This window comes from Melanerpes formicivorus, unplaced genomic scaffold (assembly GCF_026170545.1).
Source record: "Melanerpes formicivorus ecotype bairdi unplaced genomic scaffold, bMelFor1.0.p_v2 SCAF_1, whole genome shotgun sequence".
Classification (NCBI taxonomy): domain Eukaryota; kingdom Metazoa; phylum Chordata; class Aves; order Piciformes; family Picidae; genus Melanerpes; species Melanerpes formicivorus.
Window position 1 is genome coordinate 6,747,394 of NW_027142353.1, and position 26,299 is coordinate 6,773,692.

Genomic DNA, 26,299 nt, shown 5'->3' on the forward strand with positions numbered 1-26,299 from the left:
CCCAGGAGGACGAAAACATAGAAAGACGTAAGCATTTACATTTTTGGGAGTTAAGAGAGAAGTCACAATTTTGTTATAGAAAGGTGCACTGCCTTCAGAGGAACAGAGGGCAAATGGACTTGTGACTCATAGTTAAGCAAATGTTTATTCAAAATCACTCTCCAGGTACTCAAGATGTCTTGTGCCATATCCAGCTTATTCTTGCCCCATGGAGACCAGTATCTAAACAAGGCATGGGTTTGGGACAGAAGAGCCTCATAGAATAGTACTGCAAAAAACCGGAGTAGGAACACGGCTGAGGTGTAGACACCCGGGAAGCGCCCGAGGTCAGCTGCCGGCACGGCTTAAGGCGCGGGTCTGCAGCAAGACTTCTAACAGTCCTCGGCAGTAACCCTCAGTGCCTTCGGCAGTAGAGCAAAGAGATAGCGATGAGCACAGGCGGGAAACTGCAGACTCAGCTGCCCAAAAGGAAAAAAAAGGGGAGAGAAGCGACACTAGGGCGGAAGGCAGTGGAGAAGAGAGGCAGAAGAGGAAGGAGGCGCGGCCAACCCCGCGCAGCCACCACCGTCGCCGCAGGCTCAGGACGGCCTTCAGTCCCGCAGCCGCTCCCACCCCCGGCGGCCGCCAGGTCCCGAGCTGCAAGCGCGCATGACGGTGCGTCACAGGGAGGAGACGATGCGTCACAGGCAGGAGGTGGTACGTGCGGTGCGCCTTTGCCGGCACCGCCCCTGACGGGGGCGCTGCACGGGGTGGGCGGGGCCGGCTCAGCCGCCGGGCTGGGCTGGGGGCGGCCGTAGCGGGGGAGGGCCGTGCCAGGGCGGCGGCGGCTGGGCCGAGGGACACGGGGTTGGTCGAGGAGCTGCGTCCGCGGCTGTGTGTGTCCGCGGGCGGCCAGGATGGATCACTACCAGCCCGCCAGCCGCTATCGAGTGGTGAGTGTGGTGTCCTCGGCGAGGCTCACTCGCCTTTCCCCGCCTCCTCGGGTGGGGAGGCGCGGCGGGGGAGGGGGCGCCCAGGGCGCCCTTCCACTTCACCCCTTGGTTCTGGGCTCCGACGCGCGGGGGCCTGGCAGGGACGTCCTGGCGTTCCTCCAGCGCCGGTACGGGCCCGAGCGCGGCTCTGTGCCATCCTTTTCTCTGAAGGCGGCGGGGCTCTGACAGCCGGGCCTTGCCCTGGCTACGCGGCCCCGGGGGGAGTTGCTTCCTCTCACCTCGCCTCTACTGCAGCCCTGGCACTCGGCCTTTGAGGGGGCAGCTGGCCGACCTCAGCCGCGATGCTGGCCTGCTCGACAAACCGTCTTTGCCCGGCCCCATTCTCCTCCCTCAGGCTTCCCTTCAGCGGTTGGACCCGGTCTGGGGGCGGCGGATTTTCCCGAGTTCGGCCCCCGCCGGTGAGGAGGCGGCGGGCCCCTCCGGAGAGCACAGCTGAAGCAGGACAGCGGTTAACGCCTGCCTCGCTGTGGAGTTAAGAGAAGGGCTAGGATTAGTTATCTGGTTAACGCGAGCCTGAGGGTGAAGCTGCGCATCTCCTCCCGAGCCTTTTTGTGTTTAATAGCTTGTAGCAATCTGGCAGAGGGATGGCGTGCAATGGTTGTGTGTGTGTGTTGTCATTTTTAAGCCAATGTGTGTGCGCGCACACACGTGTACCCTGGCTTACTGAAGATTAGATGCAGGGATCTGTAAAACGCAGAAGACTGACCTTCAGCAAGTCTCTGTTTACATGTGTTCATATGCACAGGCACAGATGCTTACAAGCACACTGTCTTGCTAAAGAACAGTCTTCAGTGCTTTGCAGTTCGTTGAGTCCAGTTTAAATATTCATTCTTTCTTTCCTGAACTTCACTACAGAAACAATCTTGTAGGGATGCAATGATCTTTATGCCCAAATCGGTCGTACAATTTATATCTTGGCAGTTACTGGTTTAATTTCAGTTATACTAAGCTTGCAATCATTAGCTTAATGTCAATCATAATAAAAATATTTTGTAGCTTTTTCTGATTATTGCTTGCAAAAAAAAAAAATTACTTTGGTGCAGTCAGTCTCAGAAGTTTCTATTTTATCCATCGGTTCTTTATACTTAATGGCTTTGCTAGGTAAGTAAGGCTATAGTAAAGAGGTCTGAAACTTTTGCTGCTGTCTGTAATTTAAATTTCTCCTGCAATCTTCTAGCTAAATCTGAAATTACTTAGCGTTTGTGTGTTATAGCTTTAGCAGTGAGAACAATGTCCACAGAAGTCATCACATTTACTTCTGTATGTATGTAGGACTAAATACTGATATTCAGATTGTTCTTAGGTTATGGCCTAAAAGTAATAGGTTTGAACTATTTGGTTTGGAAATCTTCCAGTGTGGGAAATTTCTGCATGTTCTTGGACAATTGCATACTGAGATTGTCATACAGCTGTTGAACGCACTCAGTGCCCTGAAACTTCTCAGGAGTGACGTATGCCTTTAGGATGCTAGTCAGTTGCCCAGTGCTTTATGGGTCAGTGCTTTCCAGCACACTCCTTTTCCTGCACCATGCTACCATAACTTGGAATCAGCAGAAGTTCTGAAGTCATTCCTTCTTTGCAACGGAGAACAAAAATGCTGGCAGAACATTTTCTTAAGAGCCTGCAAACACTCTCTTCCTTGAGGCCTGAAGTAACCTGGGTATGTTTTAAAAGGCATGAAAGTATATGCTATTAAACTTCAGGCAAATGTAAGGGAAATTTTAATTCTGTTATTAAAAGGACTAGGAAAAAAATGGTAAGATGGAACAATGAAATAAATTACGACTGTAATATTTTTATGTTATGCTTGATTAGGAACTTCCAGTAATGGTGCTGGTGCCCAGTTTTGGCTAAAGGCAACCTTCCAAAAGGGCTAGTCCTAATATTTGACAGTAGGAGTTGGCCTGTTCAATTCTCTGTCTACATTAAACTTTGTGGTCAATTCATATAACTGAATTTTGTTACAGAAGCGTTCTCTGAAGCCTCAGCTGTTACAGCACATTAAGTTCCATTGAATTTGTGGTAAATCACAGTGAAAGTACATCTTAATGTACTCCAGAGATTAAAATACAACCTTACTGATTACTGTCCTGTGGGAAAGCGTCTGTTGTTTTATTTTCTCAGTGTTATATTTGCCTGCTAGACATTGAAGTCTTTGTAATGTTATTTTCTTACTGTGTTGGGTCGGAAAATTGAAGGAACAAGGCAATTGCATGTACACTTAATTAGCACCTGGTTATTCAAGCATGTGATCTTAAGTGTTGTGAGGCATTTGCTTGCATAATGGCTGTAAGAAGTAGTAAGCAATAGATTATTTTATAGTTGTGTCCTGATTTTTAAGGACAAAATAAAGAAGGAAAATATGACTTAACCTGGCTAATACTGCATTAGTTCGGTGAATGACTCTCTGTAGTGCTAAGCTTATGAAATCTGATCAGTTCTGCTGTGCTCACTGTCTTCCCCCCTCCAATTGTTCCCATTCTGCTTTTACTTCTAACTGATCTGTTTTTCTCTACTCAAGGCAAATTCTTTTCTAAATGTTAAGAGTTAAAGGCATACAATATTATCAAAAGAATTACTGACTTGCATTTCTGTGGCTGGCAGTAACAGTAGCACTTGTGAAGCTGAAGGAGCTATCTCACTGCTCTTATTATTTGTGGTTTCTTTGAGTGAGTTAAAGACTTTAAGAATAGGAGGCAATTTTGTTTTGAGCTTTGGCCCAACAAGCCAGTTGTATGACTTCTGATGAAACAGAAAATGTGTAATCATAGAGCTAACTTTCATCTCCTCTTTCTTTTCAAATCTCTCTCTGAAATAGCACTAAAGCTGCATCTTATTCTTCCTTGTGCATCTGTGTTTAATTATAAAGCCATTAAAAATGTTTAAACCAGGCAACTATAAAAAAGCCGGTACTTGGAACTGCAGCAAAGTAAGTGTTCTGAGCAGAGCAGGCAGTACATCAGCATTATGTAATTGTCTGCCCTGGGCATGTGTGATTCGTATTGCTTTCTGCTCCTCCTTTTTTGTCCTCTCTTTATAGGGCAAAAAGACGACTAATTGATGGGTAAGAATTTGTCATGCTTCCCTGCAGGAATGTGACATCAGAAATAAATTACCCAACCTTTGTTTTATTGCTTTACTTCCTTTTTTCTTCCTTAGTCATTTTGCATGCTGCAGTCCTGTCAGTAAATGTGTCTTAAATTTTGGATTTATTAGAGGTATAGTCAGTCCAGTTGTACTTTTTTCTTCCTCTGTTCAGCTTCTTATTGTATAAGGGGACTGAAGCATCAAGTTCAGGAAAATTATATTAAAAATTCTTCAGTCAGTGTTCTTCTGATTCTTTTTACCTTTTAGCTCTTTATTGTCTGACCTTAATTTGTGCATTGTCATCTTGTCTGAAATGTCTGCTCCTAGTCAAGCTTGTTTTGTGACTCTATACTGAAACAGTGAAAAAGAAATGCAGCTGTTTTCTGTGGTGCATAAAACTGGCTGAGCGGCTAAGCAGTAATGCTTGGGATTACACTTTTTTTCTTTTTTCCCTGTGAAATGTAATTTTCCAGATAACTGAGTCATGAAGGAAGACTTCATGTGCATATGAGTGATTTAGGCACAGAAATTCTATCAAAGCATGCAGGACTTACATGCTGAATTGCTTAAGAATTAAAATCAACCTGTCTCTCCCCCCAGCCTTTCTTGATTAAAGCATTGGGTTATCAATCCGGGGTCAGATTGTCATCAGTCTTTGGCTGGGATAGTCAGAGATAGGTAGCAAACCAGGACAGATGGAGCCACAAGCAAGAGTTACCAGTGGGTGTCACTGAACTTGCCATGCCACTGTAGCGCCTGGATTTGGTGGGCTTTCCAAGTGATGTGTGATGCAGGACTTGTAGATGTCAGCATGCTATGGTACAACACTATACAGGGAATAAAGAATTGTCGTTTTTAAAAGGTGTGTGAGTCTTACATGAATGTAAGTTGTGTGTGCATTTTAGAAACAGGGTTAAGGGATGAAAATTGCTACTGTAAACACTTTGTTTCAATCCATTTGGCTGCATAATGGAAAGTGTTGTGAATAGTTTTACAATTAGATCAGGTAACATGTAATTTTCTGTATCCTAACTTCATTGTCATCGACTCTCAAAATGTTACCTGGTTGAAAACCTTAATCAAAGTCAAGTTGTTTATGTGTCTCTGAAACATGTAAAAGTGAACCTACATAGGAAATGTGCGCAAAGAAAAATCTTTTCTGTCTTCCTTTCTTCTCCTGGTACCAAGCATCGTAGTGACTTGAAAATAAAACCCTAAATATTGTTTATTCCACCTTTGATATAATACCCCTAGCTTATATCTAGCATGTTTACTGTAGTATTTACTGGTTTTGGAGAACTCCTATGTAATTGGTGTCATTGAATAGATTGAGCTAACTTACGTTAGGGAAATTCTGTTGCTTTCCGCAGATCCAGTGGTTGTGATGTAACTTCATCTCTAGGGAGTTATATTTCTAATTCTAAGAAATATTGAGTAAAAATGCATTAAGTGATAAGCATTAGTGTTGGTTATGACAGTTGCACTGATGTTTTTGATGATACAAACTTGTTAATGATCAAAGATTAATTTTTTCAGTACACTGGCTTTTTGCATGTGAAACACCTGGCATGGATTTTTAATAGTTCAGAAGGGCAAATGTGGTAAGTGACACTTTCAAACAACTGGGTGTCCTAGCATCTTAATGAGTTTTTAGAATTTAGCATTAGTTTTTAGAATGTAGCATTTTTGTCCATGACAAATTCATCTCTTGAACATAGTGGGGTTTTTTCTTGAAATCATAGTATCAGTCAGGGTTGGAAGGGACCACAAGGATCATCTAGTTCCAAGCCCCCTGCCATGGGCAGGGACAGGGAAATAATAGTTTTAGCATTTTTGCAAACACCTTTCCTTATTTTTTTTTATGAAGAATTCAGCCACAAATGAATAAAAAAAATTGTAAATGTTGAGATATGTTTGTGGATACAGTGGTGGTGCAGTTAATGCTTAAATAGCAATACATTTTACAAATGTATATGATTAAGAAAATAAACCTCAAATCTCTTCATATGTTTGTCCTAAGTCAAGGTGAAGTAGTACTGGACAGTAGTAGGTTACTATCACCCTTTTTAAATATAAAGTGCATTGATACAACTTTCTGTATTGCCATCTCTGGTTTTGGATCTTTTGGAGGGCCGCAGATGAACCATCCAGCCTTGCAACTGATTCACAGGAAGAAACGCTGACTCACTGGTACAGTAGAATTAACAGCAGTTGCAATAGCTGTCTATTCCTCCCACCCCCTCCCCCCCATGTAGTTTCTTTTCCCTAATCTACTTCTGTAGAGTGCCAGTTGTACTGTACTGAAAAGTAAAACAAACAGCAAGATGTACCTGAGTTGCTCGACTTGGGTTTTTCTCCGGAGGTCATGGTAGGCCAAAATTAAGGCTGACTCTGCACAAGAGTAGTGCGGGAGGGGAGAGTCTGTCTGTTCTTTCTGTTGGCATGGTTGAGCCTGTCTTGTGAAACTGCAGTATTTTTAGGTTCTTGAAAGATGCACAAAGCCAAAAAAGAAGTACCTGATCTATGCAGTGACACTTGAGTCATGTAGTGTAAAAGGACAGCTTCAGGCTGGGGCATGCATACATGCCACGTCTAATAACTCTTCTAATCCTACTAAGAACGGCAGAAGTTCTGTAACAGGAATAAAATGCTTTCAGATTTCAGGGTTCTTAGCAGAAATTTGCTGTAATGTGGCTAAGCTAGATGTTCTGTTTGTGGTCCTTTTAAAAAGAGCAACTGTAAGAGCTCTCTCAGCTTGTTTGTATCTGAAAAGTGTGATAAGTGCTACATTAATAGATGATGTTACTAGTAGTCTTTTAGATGAGGGAAAAAAATGAACTTTGGACAAATGGCTAATTCTAGGATTATTTTGAAACTTTCTTCCCAGTGACAAGGTGCTGACAAAACAAGGAAGATGTGGCAATGGGTAATGTTATCACACCTAACTTTGTGACCTCAGTATACTATCTTAGGTTGCAGTTGTCTTAAGTTTCATAGCCTCAAACTTCCATATGGACTTCAGGTATGTCAACTACTTTGGAAGGGGGAGCAAACAAATGGCTATGTACCCATACATCCACATTAGACAAGCCATTTTCAAATGGAGAAGAAAAGTAATCCTAAGAGATTATGAATAAAAAAGGAACAAAAAAAAAAAAAAAAAGGCAACTTACTTAGGTTGGAGAGGCACTGCCATCTCCTACTGAAACTGAGATATTGCACAATCAAGGCTGTGGCTTTGAGCTGCTTCAGTCTTTGGTCTCCTAATTCCTGGATAAATACTGTCACAACTAGCTGTTTTTAGTAAAGTGGGTACCCCCCTTACCAGCTGTGTTTTTGATGAAAACAAGTAACTTTTTCTGTTCTTTGCTGAGGTAATTTCAGATTTGCACAGCCAGGGCTCACAGCATGTCAGGATGCAAATGCTTTACAGCTTTGAGATTTACAATAGAACTGGAAAATCCATTTCCATTTTAACATTTCACTGTTTATTCCACTTGAACATAGTTTCCATTATCATAGACTAAGACTAGCCTAAAACCAATACAGTCCAACTTACTTCTTAGTCATTCTGTAGCCAAAACATTAGATACTGAATCACCCCTCAACTCTAGCCCTCGAAAACAGTGTGAAAAGGACAGAACAGTTTAGAAAACAAGCCTCCCAACTGGTGTAGACAGAATGAAATCTAAATAACCTGTATGTTACTTTATTCTGAATTGTGTTTTTCTTTTTATTGAGTTGTTTGTGGTGCTTGGCAATTATTTGACACTCCCTTCTTGAAAGGCATGTCTTTCCAAAATTTTTCTTCATTTTTATTTTTTTACTGCTCTCCAAACTGTTGTGTGGTAACTTTGTGCATTCACCAACATAGTTTGTCCATTTTAGCTGTGAACAATATTTTACCTTTTAACAGTAATCCGATTAATGTTGGCTAATTACTGTTGTAGGGGAGGTCAGAATCATGTCCTTAGTAAAGGACATGTGTAGCTTGAGTTATTGAATGTGTTTTTGCTTTTCTGTGATTAATCTGAAAAGATTACTTAGAGCAGCCTTGAGGAAAGGTTATTGATGAGAGGATGCTCACAATATCAATTGCTGAGTTATCTCCTTATTGCAGAAAATAAGGTGATGGGGCTTTCCATTTGTTTGTTGTTTTTTCTTTGGCAAGTAGCACAAGCTCACATTTAAGCATTGCTTTGGTAATGGTTAGTGCAGTTAATATTTGTCATCTTTGACGAGTGATGCCTTCAGTAAAGTGTGAAACAATTGGGATGAGAGGTGTGGGTGTTACGGAGGTCAGTTGTCCAGTTTGATCATGATACTTCGAATCAGTTGCCATGTTTTAGAATTTAAGGGAAAGAGTATTTAAGGTGTTTTTAGGGAAAGCAGTGAAGCATTAAGACTCTTTAATTGAAACTCCAAAGTCACAAAATTGACTAGTTCAAATGTGTGGAATGTATGTGAAGGAGCTGGGGCTCTCCAGCTTGGAGCAGACTAAGACTTGTTAATGGTGGGTGCCAAGAGGATGGAGCCAGGCTCTTCTCAGCAGTGCCCAATGACAGGACAAGGGGCAACGGGTGGAAGTTGAGGCATGGGAAGTTCCATAGAAACAGGAGGAAGAATTACTTCACTGTGAGGGTGACACACACTGGAACAGGCTGCCCAGGGGGGTTGTGGAGTCTCCCTCTCTGGAGATATTCAAAACCTGCCTGGATGAGTCCCTGTGTAGCCTGGTATAGATGATCCTGCTTTGGCAGGGGGATTGGACTGGATGATCTCTCAAGGTCCCTTCCAGCCCCTAACATTCTGTGATTCTGTGTGAATAAATTATTAGGAATAAGACTTGCACAAGCTTTTTATCCTTAAAAACTTGTTCAAAATTCTAGAATGTGGATGTGATCAGGCCTCTAGAGCCCTGCAATGCTGGACCACACCTGCTAATGAGCTGTGTGACCTGTGTTCCTTTTTTGCTTATCACAATGTCTGATACTTCCCCCCGCCAAACCAACCAACCAAGAAAAACCTGAAACAACTCCCTGGGATTTAGAGGTAGCACTAGTGTGGTTATCCTCTGAGGTCTTCTGAAGAGATGGAACTGCTAGACTGCTGACTTTTTTTGTTGTTCTGCTATAATTAACCTGCGAAAAGTGCCTGCTCCCACATGTATGCATCATCTTTCTAGCAGCTGAGATGTCCAGAGAATTGTTCTTTGGACCACATAGTTCATAGGTTAGCTTTGAAATGCTTATCTAGCACTCTTTAACTCATAACAGTACGGTTGAAAAAACTTGATGCTCCCTGTTGAGACAAATATGCATTCTCTAAAGACAGGGCCTTTTATGTTCCTTGCTGTTGTGTGAGATGTTTGTCTTTACTACTAAACTTTGTTAAAGCTTTGAGTCCCGTAATGGATGGAAGAGAAGGACCACAAAAAAAAAAGAGAATCTTCTCAGTAGAGCCTGTTCTTCTGCACATTATGCACAGAATATGTGTTCAGTTGGTGTCGTGTAGGTGTGGGATTTTTTTAAGATGTTGGAATTTCTGTCTGTATATTCTCTGTAAATTGAGGAGCTTAAGTACTCCATTTCCAGTTACTGAGAAAATGAATTATGCTGAAGAAGTCAAGAATGATTGACCCGCTAATAAGAATAGAAAGTGTTTGCTCTTACTGATTATAATTATCCTCTGATTTATATTTTAATTAAAATTTTCGGTTTTGGACTACTCTGTGTTGTTCAGTGAACAACTGTTGTGCTTGACTATCTTTATTTGAGTACACAAGCCATAAAATGTCTGTGTTGTCAATCAAGTTGAAACACTTGAAGCTTTTCTTGGAGATTTCCTTCAGAATTTTCAAGGACACTTAATTGCGATATAGAGATGCAAACGTACATCATTTCCCTGCTTCTCCTAAATGAGGGACTTAAGGTGAAACTAAATGCTTTTTCTGCAGTTCAGTTTCCATGATACTTCTCCAGAAAGAAAGGCTTCTTTTTCTTTAACCTTCCCTTTATACAATTGAATTTGCTGGCTTTAGTGTACTCGTTCATTGTCTTCATTACAAAGCTTTGTGCATGAGTGTTCTACCATACTTGGGCCTTTTCACTCATGGTAGTGAAACATAGTATGTTTAGAGAAATACTAAGCTTTTTCAATCAAGGTTGAGTTTTTCAGTGTAGATGAATGTGGGCTAAAATGGAAGCTGGAGCTGGAACTAACTGTTGAATATTGACTTTGCTCTTTGTAACAACCCTATTTCCTGATTTTACAGGCTTTCCTATTCCACTCACTTGTAAATGTTTTGTATATTCAGTGTAATTTTAGAGTGAGCAAGATCTGCTTTCTGTGCTGATTCTGTAAAGCAGCTGGCAAGTGAAAATGTGACCTTTTGACTCGCAGTTCTTGGAGCTGCCACTGATGGTTTGCTGATACTGTTGGTTAGTCGCAGCTGCCAAGAAATCTGTATGAAACATTGCCCATCATAAGAGAAGACAGTGAGAATGAGCAGGAAGCATCATTGTGTGAAAGCTGAGACCTGTCTGTATGTTGGATACTGTAACCAGTTTTGCTTTCTCGCAAAAGGAGTCTAGAGGAGCTACAGAAGATAAAGGGAAGCAGACTTCTTGAAGTGGTGTCTGAAATGAATGGTGGGAGTTGGAAGTGATCAAAGTCAGCAAGGCAGAGGCTAAAACAGTTGGGATGCTGTTATTTAGCAAATTGTGCAATATTAAAAATGGATAGACCTCACTGAAGTTTGTTTTAAATTGTGGAGAAGAAACTGCAGAATGGGATGCAAACATGCAGCCTGATAGTAGGCAAGATCCCTGTACTAGCAGATTCAGGAGCACAAATTCACACCCATCAAATCTGTGACAGATGTAAAATAGCCACTGGGATGGAGGGAGATACCCTTATGACTATTTACATGCACATGTGTATTTTATTTGTTATTTTCCTACACAATGTCTTGATGAGCATTGTTGGGGTGGGTTGTGTTTGTTTTGTTGGTTTTTTGTTTATTTGTTTGTTTTCCTGACATGCTTCTAAACTTCTTTAGAAAACCCCATCCAAACTTGAGAATTTGATTGGGTTACAGATCCCTAGTTGAAGAGAACTTAAGTGAAGTGTGTGGAAGACTTTCACTTGATAGGGATCACTCCATTTTTGCGTGAGGAGTCTCACTTTGGCAGAAAAGGCATTCTGTTGCAGCGTATTTTTCAACAATATTCAGTATAATTCTCTTGGATTCCTTTCAGCAGAATTTGCCTCCAGAGGTTGTGGGTTTCCATGGTACCTAATCCTTATTTAGCAGACACACTTGGTATTTCTACACAGCTGTGGAGTGGCAGCAAAGGACTTCTGCTTTCCTCCTTCTAGTGCAGATTTTACACCTTTGACTTTGTAACTTATTGACTGCTGCTGAAAACTTTCTGTAGAGATGCACCAAAAGGGGAAAAAACCCACCCACAACACTCACCTGTCATGAAGGGCTATTACTTAGCCCTAGGTATATTATTATATTAGATATATTAGCCCTAGGTATACTATTATATATATTAGATCTAGGTATATTATAGTTGATGCTTGCCAAACAATGGAATGGTGGTTAAAAAAAGATACATGAATCTGTTCTGTTGGGTGTTTTGAACAAATTGGGTGGCTTAGTGTTAAATACATGAAAGCAAGAAGTAGTTACAAGTTGCTGTTTTGTGTTTTAGTTACAAATAGTTACAAGTTTTGTGTTTTACTGGCATGTACTGAAATGCTTTGAAAGCTCAGTTGCTTGGTTCTTTGGTAGAGCAAGGCTTTCCAGTCACTACAAGATGATGCCTCTCTGGGGTATAGTGGCTGTGGTCAGAATTGTTTCAGGAGTGCGTTTAGTGCAGAGCTGCAGATAGCTGCCTTCCAGGCTGATATGCATGGGTTCATGGAAGGATGGTGTTATGGATTTGAAGAAAAGGTAATGTCATTTTTATAAGCTACCTTACTGACAAACAATAAGAAGTAATACTGAGGGGAAATGTGGTAAGTTAAAGTACAGTTTTTTTTGGAGGTGGTTGTTTTGTTGTGTTGGTATTTTTTGTTTGTTTGGTTGTTTTTTGTTTTTCTCCCCAAGAATTCTCGTATTTCCTAAAATTATGAAATATTTCTTTCAAAGGCCATTATGGAGATGTTTGGGTTGGTTTTTTTTTTTTTTCCCCTGAAAAATGAGAAAGTTGCATCATTGGTTGTGTAGAAGGATTTATTTCTTACGATTTTATAAATCTTATCTAAGTGTAATTCCAGCTTAATGGTTTTAGTTTTGATTGTTCAGTTAACTACCAAGGTTGATTGATCTTAGCACTTCAGTGATATTTATAAAACATTAAACAGTAAGTTAACAGAGTGAGATGTTTAGACTATTAGATGTTATTCATTCAAAGCCAATAAAAACTAGTAAATCATTCAAATCTGTCTCCAACATGAATTTTATTTCAAGATTTCTTCTTTTTTCCTCTTCAAAATCCTAAGATTAATATTTTGCTATTTACACATGAATAAACCTATTTTTAGACTACTAAAAGTTAAAAAAAAAAAAGATAAAAGGACAAAATGTGATTACAAAACAAGCATTTAAAATACAGCTGGTATTTGTTCAGGTGAATTTTTTTTTTAATGGAAGTGGAAAATTCTGCTTTCAAGCCTCAATCTCATTTGTATGAAACAGTTTAAATCAGATTTACAAATCACTACCACTGATCATAGAATCACAGAATACATCTGGTTGCAAAAGACCTCAAAGATCCTCCAGTCCAACCCTTCACCCAGCACTGAAGGGTCAACACTAAACTGTGTCCCTAAGCGCCAGGCCCACACACTGCTTAAACACTTCCAGGGATGGTGACTCCACCACTGCCCTGGGCAGACCATTCCAATGTGTGATAACCCTCCCTGTGAGGAAGTATTTCTTAGCATTCAGCATAAACATTCCCTGGTGCTGCTAGAAACCATTTCCTCTAGTCATGTCGCTTGTCCCCTCCTCACTCCCTTCAGGTAGTTGTAGAGAGCAATGAGGTCTCCTCTGACCCTCCTCTTCTCCAGACTGAACAATGCCAGCTCCCTCAGATGCTCCTCACAGGCTGTGTGCTCCAGCACCTCAGTGTCACTCTTGTAGTGGGGGACCTAGAACTGTACACAGTAATTGATATATGGCCTCACCAGTTCTGCGAACAGGGAGATGATCACCTCCCTGTTCCTGCTGGCCACAATGTTTCTAATAGAAGCCAGGATGTCCTTGGCTTTCTTGGCCGCCTGACCACACTCCTGACTCTCATTTAGTTGACTGGCAACCAATTCCCCCATGTCACTCTCTAAGTTGCAGTTTTCCAACTACACATCCCCAAGTTTCCAGCTTACCCTGGGGCTGTTGTGACCAAAGTGCAGGACCTGGCACTTGGCCTTGCTGAACTTCATTCAATTAGCCTTTGCCCATAGATCTAATCTTTCCAGATCCTGTTTTAAGTCTTACATCCAGCAGATTGACACAGCCACTCATCTTGGTGTCATCTGCAAATTTACTGAGGATGTGCTGAATTCCCTCATCCAGATCATTGATAAAGACATTAAAGAGGACAGGCCTCACTACTGAATCCTGGGGGACACCACTAGTGATTGGGTGCCAGCCAGACTTAACTCCATTCATCACCAGTCTTTAGGGCCAGCAATCCAGCTAGTTTTTAATCCAATGTAGAGTGCACCATCCCTTGTGGCATGAGTTTCTGAAGGAGAATGCTGTGGGAGGCAGTGTCAAAGACTTTACTGAAGTCCAGGCAGGCAATGCCCCTGGCCCTTCCCTCACCCACTAGGCGGGTCACCTTGTTCTAGAAGGAGATCAAATTAATCAGGCAGGACATGCATTTCAGAAACCCATGCTGACCGGGCCTGATCACCTTGTCTTGTAAGTGCTGTGTGATGGAACTCAGGATGACCTGTTCCATAACCTTTCCAGGTACCAAGGTCAAACTGACAGGCCTGTAGTTTCCTGGATCATCATCATCCTGGCCTTTCTTGTAGATGCATGTCACATTTGCTAACCTCCAGTCAACAGGGAACTCCCTGGTTAGCCAAGACTATTGACAAATAATGGTGAGCTACTTGGTGAGCACATCTGCTGGCTCCTTAAGTACCCTTGGCTGAATGCCATCTGGTCCCATAGACTTGTGCACCTAGTAAGAAGCTTCCTGAAAGCTTAATGAAGGTAGTGGTAGCTTTCTTTTTAACTTGCTGTTGCTTCTACCACTCGTATTTGCTACATTAGAACTTCCATGGAATATTTAAGTACCTTTGTAGCAATATGAAAGATGTCATAAATCTAACGCAGAAATATCGGAGTACTTTCTGTGCATTGCACAGGCAGTTGTGGGATGAGTATTTCATGCCCTTCCTTCCAGCACTAGTAGCTGCAGTAAGTGGATATTTTTGGTTGACTTTTTGGTATATTCTGAAAAACTGACTAAAGAAGACTATAACTTCTGCTGAGTGAAGATAATGAACCTCTGTTGCTGAGTGGTGTTTTTTGTGGAGGAATTGTATCAATTTACTGCTTTGCATAGAGAGGTTGAATCTGGGTGATCTGCTTAGTTGTCTCCATACTTTTGCTTACAGCAGAATATTAGGTCCAGTGTTACAGAGCTTCTCTGTGTTGTATTTGTTTAACTTGCAAACTGATCAGCATGAGGTCAAAACTTGAGGAACTGAACTTCTTCCAAGATGTAAGATCATTTGAAAGGCTGGAAAGGAGGACATGTTAAAAGTGCTTGTAATTTGTGATTGCTAGTGATAATGCAGTGAAGGTCTGTGGTGCGTCAGACTGAAGTATCACTACTAAAACTTGCACAAAAGTTTAACTAAAAGTCAGGCTTTGTCAACATGAGCTGGTAATAAAAGTAAAGGGAAAACAACACTGGATAGTTTGTTTGTTTGCTTGTTTTCTCTGCATGGCAGTATCTTCTTTGTTCTACCCTAAAGAAATAGAATTAGCTTGAAAATGGTGCATGTTTATAAAGAATATCTTTTAAAATGTGTGTAATGTGCTGTTCAAGCTATTTATGTTGCAATAATCTTGTCATGTGGTGATTTCGTTAAATCTTACTTTATGGAATGGGAAAACAGCAGCTTTTGAAATGTGCATGTAACAGAAAATGCTGTTTGTGTGTTACACTATGAGTATGACTAAAGCTAGCATATACTACTTCAATGCACCTTATCAGAAAACATTGTTCTAATCTTGTATGTATATGGTACAAGTGACATGCAACTTATTATAACTTTCTCCCTTAGTTAAAAAAAAGTTTGCCATGTTTTTATGACTTCTCTATATTGCCTCTCTTGTACAGTCAGTTCATCTCAAATGAACATCATCTCCAGTTCTGGGCCCTTCAGTTTAAGAAGGGCATCGATACACTTGAACGTGTCCAGAGAAGGGCAATGAGGCTGGGGAGAGGCTTTGAGCACAAGCCCTATGAGGAGAGGCTGAGGGAGCTGGGATTGTTTAGCCTGGAGAAGAGGAGGCTCAGGGGAGACCTTATGGCTCTCTACAACTACCTGAAGGGTGCTTGTAGCCAGGAGGGAGTTGGTCTCTTCTGGCAGACAGCCAGCACCAGAACAAGAGGACACAGTCTCAGGCTGTGCCAGGGGAAGTTTAAGCTCAAGGTGAGGAGAAAGTTCTTCATTGAGAGAGTGGTTAGCCATTGGAATGGGCTGCCCAGGGAGGTGGTGGAGTCACCATCCCTGGAGGTGTTCAAGAGGGGATTGGATGTGGCACTTGGTGCCATGGTTTAGGCAGAGGGTCTGTGGTGACGGGTTGGATTTGATGACCTTTGAGGTCTCTTCCAACCTTGGTGATTCTGTGATTCTGCGAAATAAAACAAACTGTTTATCCAGGCAAGCAAAGTCTTGTAGGCCAGACAGATTTACTATCTGAAGGTAAATGAATTAAGTAGAGAATAAGATTTTCCTTCCAGTTTATCTTTTTATTAAAAAAAAAACAGCCTAAAGAGTAAAAGCATATGCATCAGTCCCCTCAGCAGAGCCTTCTGTACTAAGTGCTTGTGAGTCATGTTCTTTGTAAGGTGTCAGCTGATTACTTTGGAAATAATTGAACAAAATAACAGACTTAAGGAAATAAATTGTAGGAGGAGATTCAGTACATCCATTAAAAATTCTAAAGGTAGCTGTGTTTTCCACAATACTTCCTAGTACTAGCCCATGAGATTGAGTCATTGGTGGTGGAAGAGCCATCGTTTCTTGATTAAACTTTGAAGTGTCCTGACATAGATATATCTTGAGTATATGAGCAACATGACTTTTGAGCCTCTAATGTACTGTAGTTCAAGGGATTGAAATACTTCTGTGAACAGTTTTAAGAGTAATATGTCTAATAACAACATACTATTGGTTTTCTTTAATTGTAAAGCTCTGTGATCTAGATACCCTGCTTACAGCCCAAGTTGTGAATTAAAAAGTGGTTATGTGTCCTGCTCTTAAAATGAGAGGATAGGGGGCAGGGCAAGGTACTAGCTTACATTTGTCTGTAGTTTAATAGGTCCTGGTGATTGTTCTGACCATAATCCTGGTAAAAGCAGCTCTATTGCTTACTGCTGTATAATAAGGTTTGGGAGGGGGCTGGGATGATGAGCTGTGAGTTCTTCCTAGTCCTCTAATTCAAAAAGTCAGCAAAGTTATCTTACTATTGGGAAAGAAAAATATAAGTTTTCTGTATTTTGAATTTTAAATGCTGTTGTAGGTAACATTTAAGTATATGCCGTAAGTGATGCTTTGATATAGACGTTTCCTGTTCCCTTCTGAGTGTTTTCTGCTTGGTTTCTATGGCAATGAAACCTATGCAGAGTGTCAGGCCTCTTCTTCCCTAGTCTCCAAAAATAACTTCTAAATTTACCAGGCAGTATATGCCAAAATTAAATGTGAAAGAGGAGGCTCAAAGATAGTCAGATTCCTACTGGTTTCAAGCAAACTGTTGACTTCACAGGCAAAAACCAGTGCCGTGTGAACACAGGGCAGAGGTCCTACAAAACAAAATTATATAACCACCACTATCTACCCTGCTGGCACAGATGTAATTTCTAGCTTGCTGGGGCAAGTCAAGCTGCATGTGTGGGTTTTCTTTGAATTGTTTTGATTTTTACCCCAGTGGAGTTGCCTGATAAGCAGTCTTTAAGGTAACTTTCAAGAAAGCATGTAGAAGACACAAAATAATTTCCACAGTAATGGCACTGTGGGTTTTGAGTAGGAAAATGATTTTGACCAATGAGCTGCTGTGGACGTGTATGTGTCTTCAGGGCAGTGACAGCACCTGCTATGGCTCTGTAGGGAACAAAGGTTGCAGTGATTGAAGTGGGAGGTGAAAGGAGAGGAAGAATGGAGGTAACAGACAGAAACCCATCAACTAGGCTTTACTTCTTTACCTGCTTGTAAACCAGGTGGTTGTGGTGAGATAGCCAGAACTACACACACTTCTTCAAATAAGCAAGGGTGTAACAGCCATTATGGTAAGATATGCCAGTAATGTTTTATTTGTCTTGTTGCTGATCAAATGACAGTTTTATTTTAAAATCGTGTTATTTTAGCTCTATCCATTGCCATACTAGTTCTTCCTTGTGGAGGATTGTACTTAATTTAGAACCATAACATTTATAACTCTCAGGCTGCTTTTGTGACCCACTTGACTTTTTTAGACTAAAATGTGTTGTTTTCTCACTTGCTTTCTGTTTCCTTAAATGTATTGGATTATTTTGAAGAGGCTTTGTTTTCTTTGGCCTTAACTACTCTAAATGGCTATACATTTCTCCCAGGTTACTAATTCTTCTGGTTCACTGGTTAGCCATTAAATGCCCTGATTTCTCAGTACCCAGAACCTCTCAGCAACCTCTATCAGTTCTATTGAAGATGACTTGTACTTTCATGGTTGTGCTCATGTGCATTCTGTGCCTATATATGTATATACTTATGTATGTGTGTGCATATATATCTAGTTTATGTATACATAAACCCTTAAGCTATAGCTCTTTGAATGCAGTGTTTAGAGGGACACTTAGAAAATGAGGAAAAATGCTGTATCAAGTAAGTTTAACACTTTTCCTAATTTGATACATTTGAAGAGAAGATTGTGGTCAGAGCCATGTGAAAGTTGCATGAAATTGTTCTATTGCACTAACTTCTTTTGAAGCATTTTCTGATTTTGGCCTTTCTCTATGAGAAAGACAGTGAGTTGCTGGAGTGTATCCAAAAAGGGGCAGTGAAGCTGGTGAGGGGTCTAAAACATAAGTCTTACAAGGAGTGACTGAGGGAACTGGGGTTGTTTAGTCTGGAGAAAAGAAGGTTCAGGGGAGACTTTACTGCTTTTTCCAACTATTTGAAAGGGGGTTGTAGTGAGATGGGAGTTGGTCTCTTCTGCCAAGTAACAAGCAATAGGACAAAAGGAAATAATCTCAAATTATGCCAGGGGAGGCTTAAATTGGATATTAAGAGAAAAAAGTCTTCATTGGAAGGATTATTGATTATTGGAACAGGCTCCTCAGGAAGGTGGTGGAATCACTGTCTCTGGAGGTATTTAAAAGGTGTATGTAGTGCTTAGGGACATATTTTACTGGTGGACTTGGCAGTGCTAAGTTAATGGTTTGGCTTAGTGATCTTAAAAGTATTTTCCAACCTGAACAGTTCTATGCTTCCCTTGAACTATCTTTTCAGCTTACCTGCCTACTGTTGAAATGTCTTCCAATCTTGTAATTCCTGCTGTTATCCTTAGTTTTTCATTAGAAATAAAAACATGGAACTCATAACCTGCAGAGCTTGAATATGAGCCGACAGTGTGCCCTTACACTACAACGGGTGCACTGGTGGTACCTTGAGCTGCACTAAGGAAAGCATTGCCACTGAGTCAGGGAAGGGAGAGGACCCTTCACCTCTGCTCAGCATTGGTGAGGCCACAGCACTGTGCTCAGATCAGAGGAGCACCCCAGTATGAGGGACATATAGCTGGGCCAAAGCTGGGCCACCAACATGATGAAGGGTCTGGAACATCTCACATGTGCAATAGACTGAGAGAGCTCAGACTGTTCAGCCTGGAGTAGGATGGGATGGGATCTTGCCAATGTATATATATGCCTGAAAGAACGGTGCAAAGGTGAAACCAGGGGCTTTTCAGCATTGCCCATTGATAGGACCAGAGGCAGTGGGCACACACCTAAACATGAGAGATTACCAGTTGCACTCTGAATATCAGGAAACACTGAGGGTCTTATCTTATTATTTTTTACGGTGTGAGGGTGACTGAGCACTGGAACAGATTGCCCAGAGAGATTGTGGACTCTGCCCTTGGAGATACTCAAAAGCTGTCTGATCCTGGGCAACCAGATGTGGGTGGCCCTGCTTGAGCAGGGGGATTGGACCAGATGACCTCCAGAGGTCCCTTCAGTCCTGAACCATTCTATGAACTTTGATATGCTCTCAGTATAAAACAATTTTGGTGTCTGTTACACTACTTAACAAGGAATTTACCTTTCCTTTTTGTCAGTGTCTGCTTTTTCTGGTTATACTTTGCGTAATCTGAGGTGATTATAGTTGTATTCTTGATATTTTTGTTCTTGATATTAATTCTTCCCCCCATAGAGTGTCCATATAAACTACCAATTTGAACTTGCAGGATTCCTTTTTCAGATATGCTCAATTTACTAATCTTATTTCATGGGTTTTAAATATGGTGCTTCAGTGGTTGCCTTCTAGGCATCTTATCTTGTAGTTTAGTGAGAACTAGCATTATTTGTTTAATGCTAGTACTCTTAAAGTTTGGTTCATACTCTAAACACTATCAAGTCACAGTAATGAAAAAAACCTTCTGTAAGAAAAGATACTAGTACTGAATCCAAATTGTGTGGTTTTAATCAACATTTCTTACCTAGATTCTTATTTCTGTATGTGTTTAACCAGATGTGTCTTTTTCCAGCTGCATTTTGAAAGATGCAGCAGCTTGAGGTGTTGTAGAGAAAGGATTCTTTTCAGACTAAAGAAAAGCAGAATGTTTCCAAAAGTCTTAGAGTTTATGTGGAGAAGATCTCTGATGAGATGGAAGAGTGGAAACAAAAGGAGTTACAGAAGTAGAAATGTGCCTTATTTTTTATTTCTAGATTAATATAGTAAAAGGTAGCTTTGCTTACTTTTTGTGTTTTTAAAATGGATTAATACATTTTAGGAATGTATTTAAGAGAAAATAAAAGTAATAGTGTTTAAATAAAAAAAAAAAGTAACAGTGTTAAAATATTCATGCAATAGAATGTATTTTGTAGTCAGCATTTTCCCATATAGTAAAATATCAAAAGAACTCATATTTTTAAGACTCTGTGGACATGAATGATGAGGAGAAATCAGTTTCTGGGAGAAAAAGACTGTGTAGTTAAGATTATCTGTATCTGTTTGCTTAAAAGGATTTAAATGGATGTCCTGGTTTCAGCTACTTAAAGTGCTCATGTGCTTTTTTGTGCATTTTTGTTTTGTTGTGGAGTAATCCTCTCTCTTCTTGAAGATGGTTCTGCAAGTACTAGGCTATCATGGAAAATATTCCCTGAATGTGTCTGAACTTTGTGTCTTTTTCTTCTAAGCTACACAATGAGGATGATCCCCCAGAGTCTTCAGCAGCTGAGCAGCCTTCCACGTCTACAGAGACTACGCAGACTCCCCAGACAGCAGCCTTATCTGAAGCAGATACTTCCCCTCCACCTTACTGTAGCATAGCTGTAGAAGCAGCTGCAACCTCAGGTATTTTTCTTACATAACAGCTTGTCAGGGATGAGTGTGTATGAATCAGCACTTGATTCAAAGTGTTTTGATGCTGCAGTATGGTCGATTTTTTTCTATGCACACAATTGCAGTACAAAGCCATGCTTTCATGCACAGTTTTTATCTGGTTTGTTCAGACAAAGACAAAGCACACTTCTATATTCCACTGATTCTTCCAAGTTGCTAGACTAAATAGATGTTCATTAATTAGCGAAATAGACTTAAATAAAGTCTACATGGAGTTCAGTTCCACATTTAGAATAGAATAGAATAAAGCAGGCTGGAAGAGACCTTCAAGATCATAGTGTCCAACCTATCATCCAACACCACCTAATCAACTAAACCATGCAACCAAACACCCTATCAAGTCTCCTCGTGAAAACCTCCAGTGATGGTGACTCCACCACCTCCTCGGGCAGCCCATTCCAATGGGCAATCACTCTCTCTGTGTAGAGCTTCCTCCTAACCTCCAGCCTAAACCTCCCCTGGCACAGCCTGAGACTGTGTCCTCTTGTTCTGGTGCTTGTTGCATGGGAGAAGAGACCGACCTCTGCCTGTCTACAACCTCCCTTCAGGTAGTTGTAGAGAGCAATAAGGTCACCCCTGAGTCTCCTCTTCTCCAGGCTAGGCAACCCCAGCTCCCTTGCATAATTGTAGATTTAATCTACATCTCTGAGCAGTGCTCCACTATTAGACCTCATTAGCAATTTTTGTTGCCTCTCTATAAAAAAACAAAACCAAAAAGAACTTGTCAGAACTTCACTATTGTGTGGTGAAACAGAAAAGATTCAGTTTACTTTAGAGGGTGCTTGCAAAACAACTTATGAAAAATGAGTAAGAGAAGTCTCTTTTTCCATTTATTCACTACTTCCTTTTTCATGAGGTGGTAAATTTTCTTTGGGGTATGGGAGACTTAACAGCAGGCAACATCAAAGTCCTTGCTTAGGCAAAGTTGCTTGAATCTGTGTTTCTCCTGTGCCAAGTAAATATTTTAGAATTAACCACCAACCTGATTTTTTTTCATGTTGATTAAAGGAACATTTTCCCATCAGTGCTCTTTGGGACAATGTTTGCAAGCATAATAACATATCTTTGCATAGAATAATACATAGAATTATCCCTATATATTACACCTTTGTGTTGGTGTGCTGACACATCTTACTACCATGTGACCTGCACTGACAAATCTTTATTTACAACAAGCGATTGTGTTACAAACTCCTGCTGTAGGAGGAAGTTGATGGCGTATTTTAAATAGTGTGTGTTCATTCAATTAACAATTGTATATGATGGTGTTTTACAGTTTCCATAGATAAGAATATAGTCTGTGGTCCATTTTGATAGAAGGAAAATTTTTAGCATAATGTGATTTAATGGATGTCTTGAAAAAACTATCTTCACCAAACAGCTGGACTTAGCAGCGAGGCCATGCCAATAAAAATAAATACAGCATAATTATTACTGGACTTAAGTAATTAATTGATGTTGATAATTAAAAGCACCTTTTGTAGGATGTTTCTTTGCATTCCTTCTGTATGATAAAACATCTTTGGCTAGAATGTGTGGGGATGTAACTCATCAAATAAGATTTTTTTCCTTTTGTTCATAAGTTTATTGGCTCCTTGCAGCATCTAGGTTAAGGTTTCTGCCCTAAGTAACAATTTAAAGCATCATTAAGTTGTTCACTATGTCATTTTATAAAGCTGTTCTGAAACTAGAAAGAACATGAAATAAAATATCAGCGTCAGCCTCTGTTGAAAACAGTGTACCGCTTAATAGCTATGTGCATGTAAAATTGAATATTCTTGACATCTTTCTGGCTTAAAAATTTGTAACCTCTTTATTTTGAACAGAAACACACAATGAATTTTATCCTGTACCACCTCCATACAGTGTAGCTACCTCTCTTCCTACTTACGATGAAGCAGAGAAGGCCAAAGCTGCGGCAATGGCAGCTGCTGCAGCAGAAGCTGCCCAACGAGTAAGTGATATAGTTCTGCTTCTTCTCAGTTTTGTGGAGCATTAGGATAATCTAATTATTTATAACAATTGGGCCCATATTATGGCCTATTTATTAAAATAATGGTGGGCTGGTGATTAAATATTTTGAATGTTTAGGTTAAATATTTTGAATGTATAAATAGTGTAAGTTATTTGTAAAGTACACTATAAGGAGTGTATCAGGTTAACTCTTTTGAGGCATAGCTGTGTAATTTTGCCTTTTTTTATAGTTTATCTAGTACTTTGCCATCTTTAATTAGGTATCCACTACTAATATTGCTTTCTAGAGTTTTTGCTGCTATTTAGTCTTTCAGATGGTAAAATAATAAATGAACAAGATAGACCTTTGGAGAGGAAGGAGAATTCTAACTGAACAGAAGGGGCAAAAACCCTTAAATATTGTAGTGGGTGTTTTTGGTTGGTTTTGGGTTGTGGGTTTTGAGATTTTTTTTGTTGTTGTTTTGGTTTGTATTTTGTTTTGGATGTGTTTTTTTCCCCCCAAAATTAAAAGTATGAATTGTTTGCTCCATGAAAATTTTAATACTGAAGTTAAAAGAAATGTTCCAAATGCTTAAAAAAACGCCATACCATGAATTAAGGATGAACAGTAAATTAAGGAGTGGGTAGATATTCAGTGGTTACAATTTTGTAAGAATAAATACTAGGAAGAATATAGTATTCCAAATGGAAAAGTGAAATCTGTAATTAGCATTAAATGTTAGTTTTGTGAGGAGAGTTCTTCCCTTTTTTGTCCCAAGTTTTGGAATGTGGAATATCTGACATTTTATAGTATTGGCAGTAAGATACTGTACTCAAAGTAGGTTTTCAGTGTTTTCACTAAAAATCTCCATCTTGAGATCAATTGTGACTGCATTTGAGATGCAGTCTGCTGTATGTGTGTGATGGGGGAAAAAAAATTCTGCTTACCTAGTGGGAGTCTGTTCCTTGATTGCTGTGCAGTAATCACAGTGTACTACACTCTTAAATGTGCACAGCTAAGGTTAAAGTGGATTTGTGTAACATTGCCAGTGAAGCTGTTACACAAATCTGTTTTGCTAAGTGCATCGGGGAACCAGGAATGTGTGCATGGTTACCTGCCAAGTATCTGCTATGAGGTGATGATCTCCAGTTGTTACCTTTTAATGGCTTTTAACAGGAGCATGGATTCTGTGCAGTCTGTCCTTAATGCTTCTCATCTGAGTAAAGCTTTTGCTGAGTATCTGTCTGAATGAAACCCTCAATCTGAAATTATAAACCATTAAACTTACTTGGAACATTAGCAACCCAAACCTTAACCTTTCCAGTCCTGACACACTTCAGACAGGACATGTGCAACTCTCTTGCAAGATTCTTGTTTGTAACTTTGTGTGAGTGTAAAACCCTGAATTTCAAAGTGAAAACCTCATCTGGAATTCAGCCAATTTCAAAACAAGCAAACAACAGGCAAACAACCCCCTCTACTCCCCCCAAACACCAAAACCCCAAGCCAAAAAATCACACAGAAATTAGTGGGTTTTGCTTGTCACTTTAAGGTTGTGGGGGTTTTGTTTTGCTTTGTTTTTACTTTGGAGAACTCTCACAAGTTCAGGTCGCCATGTCAGAAAGATCTTTTACCCTTCCTTAGAATATCATCCTGGTTTTGACCAAATTACAAGTTTTTGAAAAGTGAGTTTCTACAGTAGATACATGGAGCTTCAGGTTTAATAAATCTGTGGAGATTGTCTTGCATGGACAAATTTAGACTGCTTATAACTCTGAAGGGAATGAGTCTGTGTATGTACTGTCCCCAGAGAACATTCTCTCATGTCCTGTGTCAGAGTAGGATTACAGTACTAAAAGTAGGATACACCTTATGACAGCTATTGACTGCTTTTGGTGAAAACACTGGAACTGAGAAACAGGAATTTCTGTTGTACCCTGAAATAGTTTTATTGTACTTGGCCTTCAGTTAGAAGGGAAGGGCAAAGCCACTTGATACAACTGCAAAAGTAAAAAGAAGGGCCGTAACTCCAAGCTTCTGAAGCTTATGTGCTGTGGGTGGAGAAGTCTGGTTTTGACTGGGTAAGGAGGTAACTTGTTCAAAGTGAACAGAGTTGGAAATGAAAGAGGATGGTCTAAGTCAAAATAAGAAAAGGTGAGGGTGAATGGAGAGTAGTGGTGTGGAGAGAGTACAGAGATTTAAATGAGAAACAGCTGGGAAAAGGATGAACAGGTTGGTGGAGAAGGGAGTGTGGCACTGGGAAAGGAGCTGAAGATGGTGTGTGAGAAAAGAGTAGGGAGGGAGAAAGTGAAGAGGTAGGAGAACAGGATACAGTGACAAAGTGAGAAATAAACTTTTACATAGTCTGCTTTTCCAAAACGTGCCGTGGAAGTTGGCATTCACAAACCTTAATGCTGACGCTGCAGGATTTCACCTATGGAAAGTCAATAGGAACGTACCATCATAGACTTAGGGCAGTACTAAGTTAGTATGAGAATTCTGCTCAATGATCCTGTAAGCCAAAATCTTACTCATTCCCAAAGATCTGAGGTTGGACAGAATTTTTGCTCAGTTTGCTTTTGTGTGTTTTTTTTCTTTCTTTGTTTTTTGAAAGCATGTGCATGCAGACACACAAGCTATATTAAAGAAACAGTATTACAGTTTCAAAGTTGAGATTTCTGGGAAAAGTAGGAAATACTGAAGTTAAGTTCCAGTTCTGTAGATAATACTAAAATTATGTGACAGTGCAGTTTTAATTAGTGTCATTTTAATTACCTTACCATGTGATACTGACACAAAATCCCTACCTTATTTAATATTTCTGATGGATTTACACTGGGATGGACTAAGACTCTGTAGTAAAGCTGTCTTGATCTGGCAGATGACTGGAATAAGAAAAAAAAAAGGTCATAGGGTGGTGGTTTGCCAACTTGAGGGCAAAGGATTTTGATCCTTAGTTCTGAATGAAGAAGGGATAAGTGACTTAAACTTTGTATGTATGTAATTGTTTTTCCCCTTTCACTGTTAGATCACAAGCAGTGACAGCATCTGACTTCTATACTGCACATTTTGCAAAGCATATAGAAACCATATAACACAGGTTTTTCTAGTTTTTGTTTTCAGCATTAGGAAGTTAGTGATCTCAGAAAAGCGAACTCTGCTGTGATCTGTGACTCTGCTTTCTTCCTTGTGAAATGAGGATGTGTATTGCCTCTTCACTGCAATAATGTCAATAGCTGGAGAAAGTTAAATATCCTTATATTACCTTGAGTGATACACGAGGCTGGTAATTTTTTCATGGTATAATCCAAAGCATGCAGTAAAGAAGGCTACAAACAAAAGAGAGGAAAGTGATATACAAAGGCAATGCATTCAATAAACAGCTTTCATATTTTTTCCCTGAGTC

At 40.2% G+C, this 26,299-nt stretch overlaps 1 protein-coding gene across 2 annotated transcripts in view; it reads left to right on the forward strand.

Moving 5' to 3' along the window:
- The first annotated feature begins 770 nt into the window (after positions 1-770).
- The window catches only part of NDFIP2 (Nedd4 family interacting protein 2), a 49,092-nt gene continuing 23,563 nt past the window's right edge, over positions 771-26,299 (forward strand). Inside the window, exons 1-3 of one of the 2 annotated variants that reach the window (XM_068158638.1) lie at positions 771-932; positions 20,735-20,891; positions 22,766-22,893. In XM_068158638.1, the coding sequence (XP_068014739.1) occupies positions 897-932; positions 20,735-20,891; positions 22,766-22,893 (321 nt within the window). In that variant the 5' untranslated portion in view covers positions 771-896. The remainder of the gene's footprint in view (positions 933-20,734; positions 20,892-22,765; positions 22,894-26,299) is intronic. The other variant, XM_068158709.1, reaches the window with a different exon arrangement.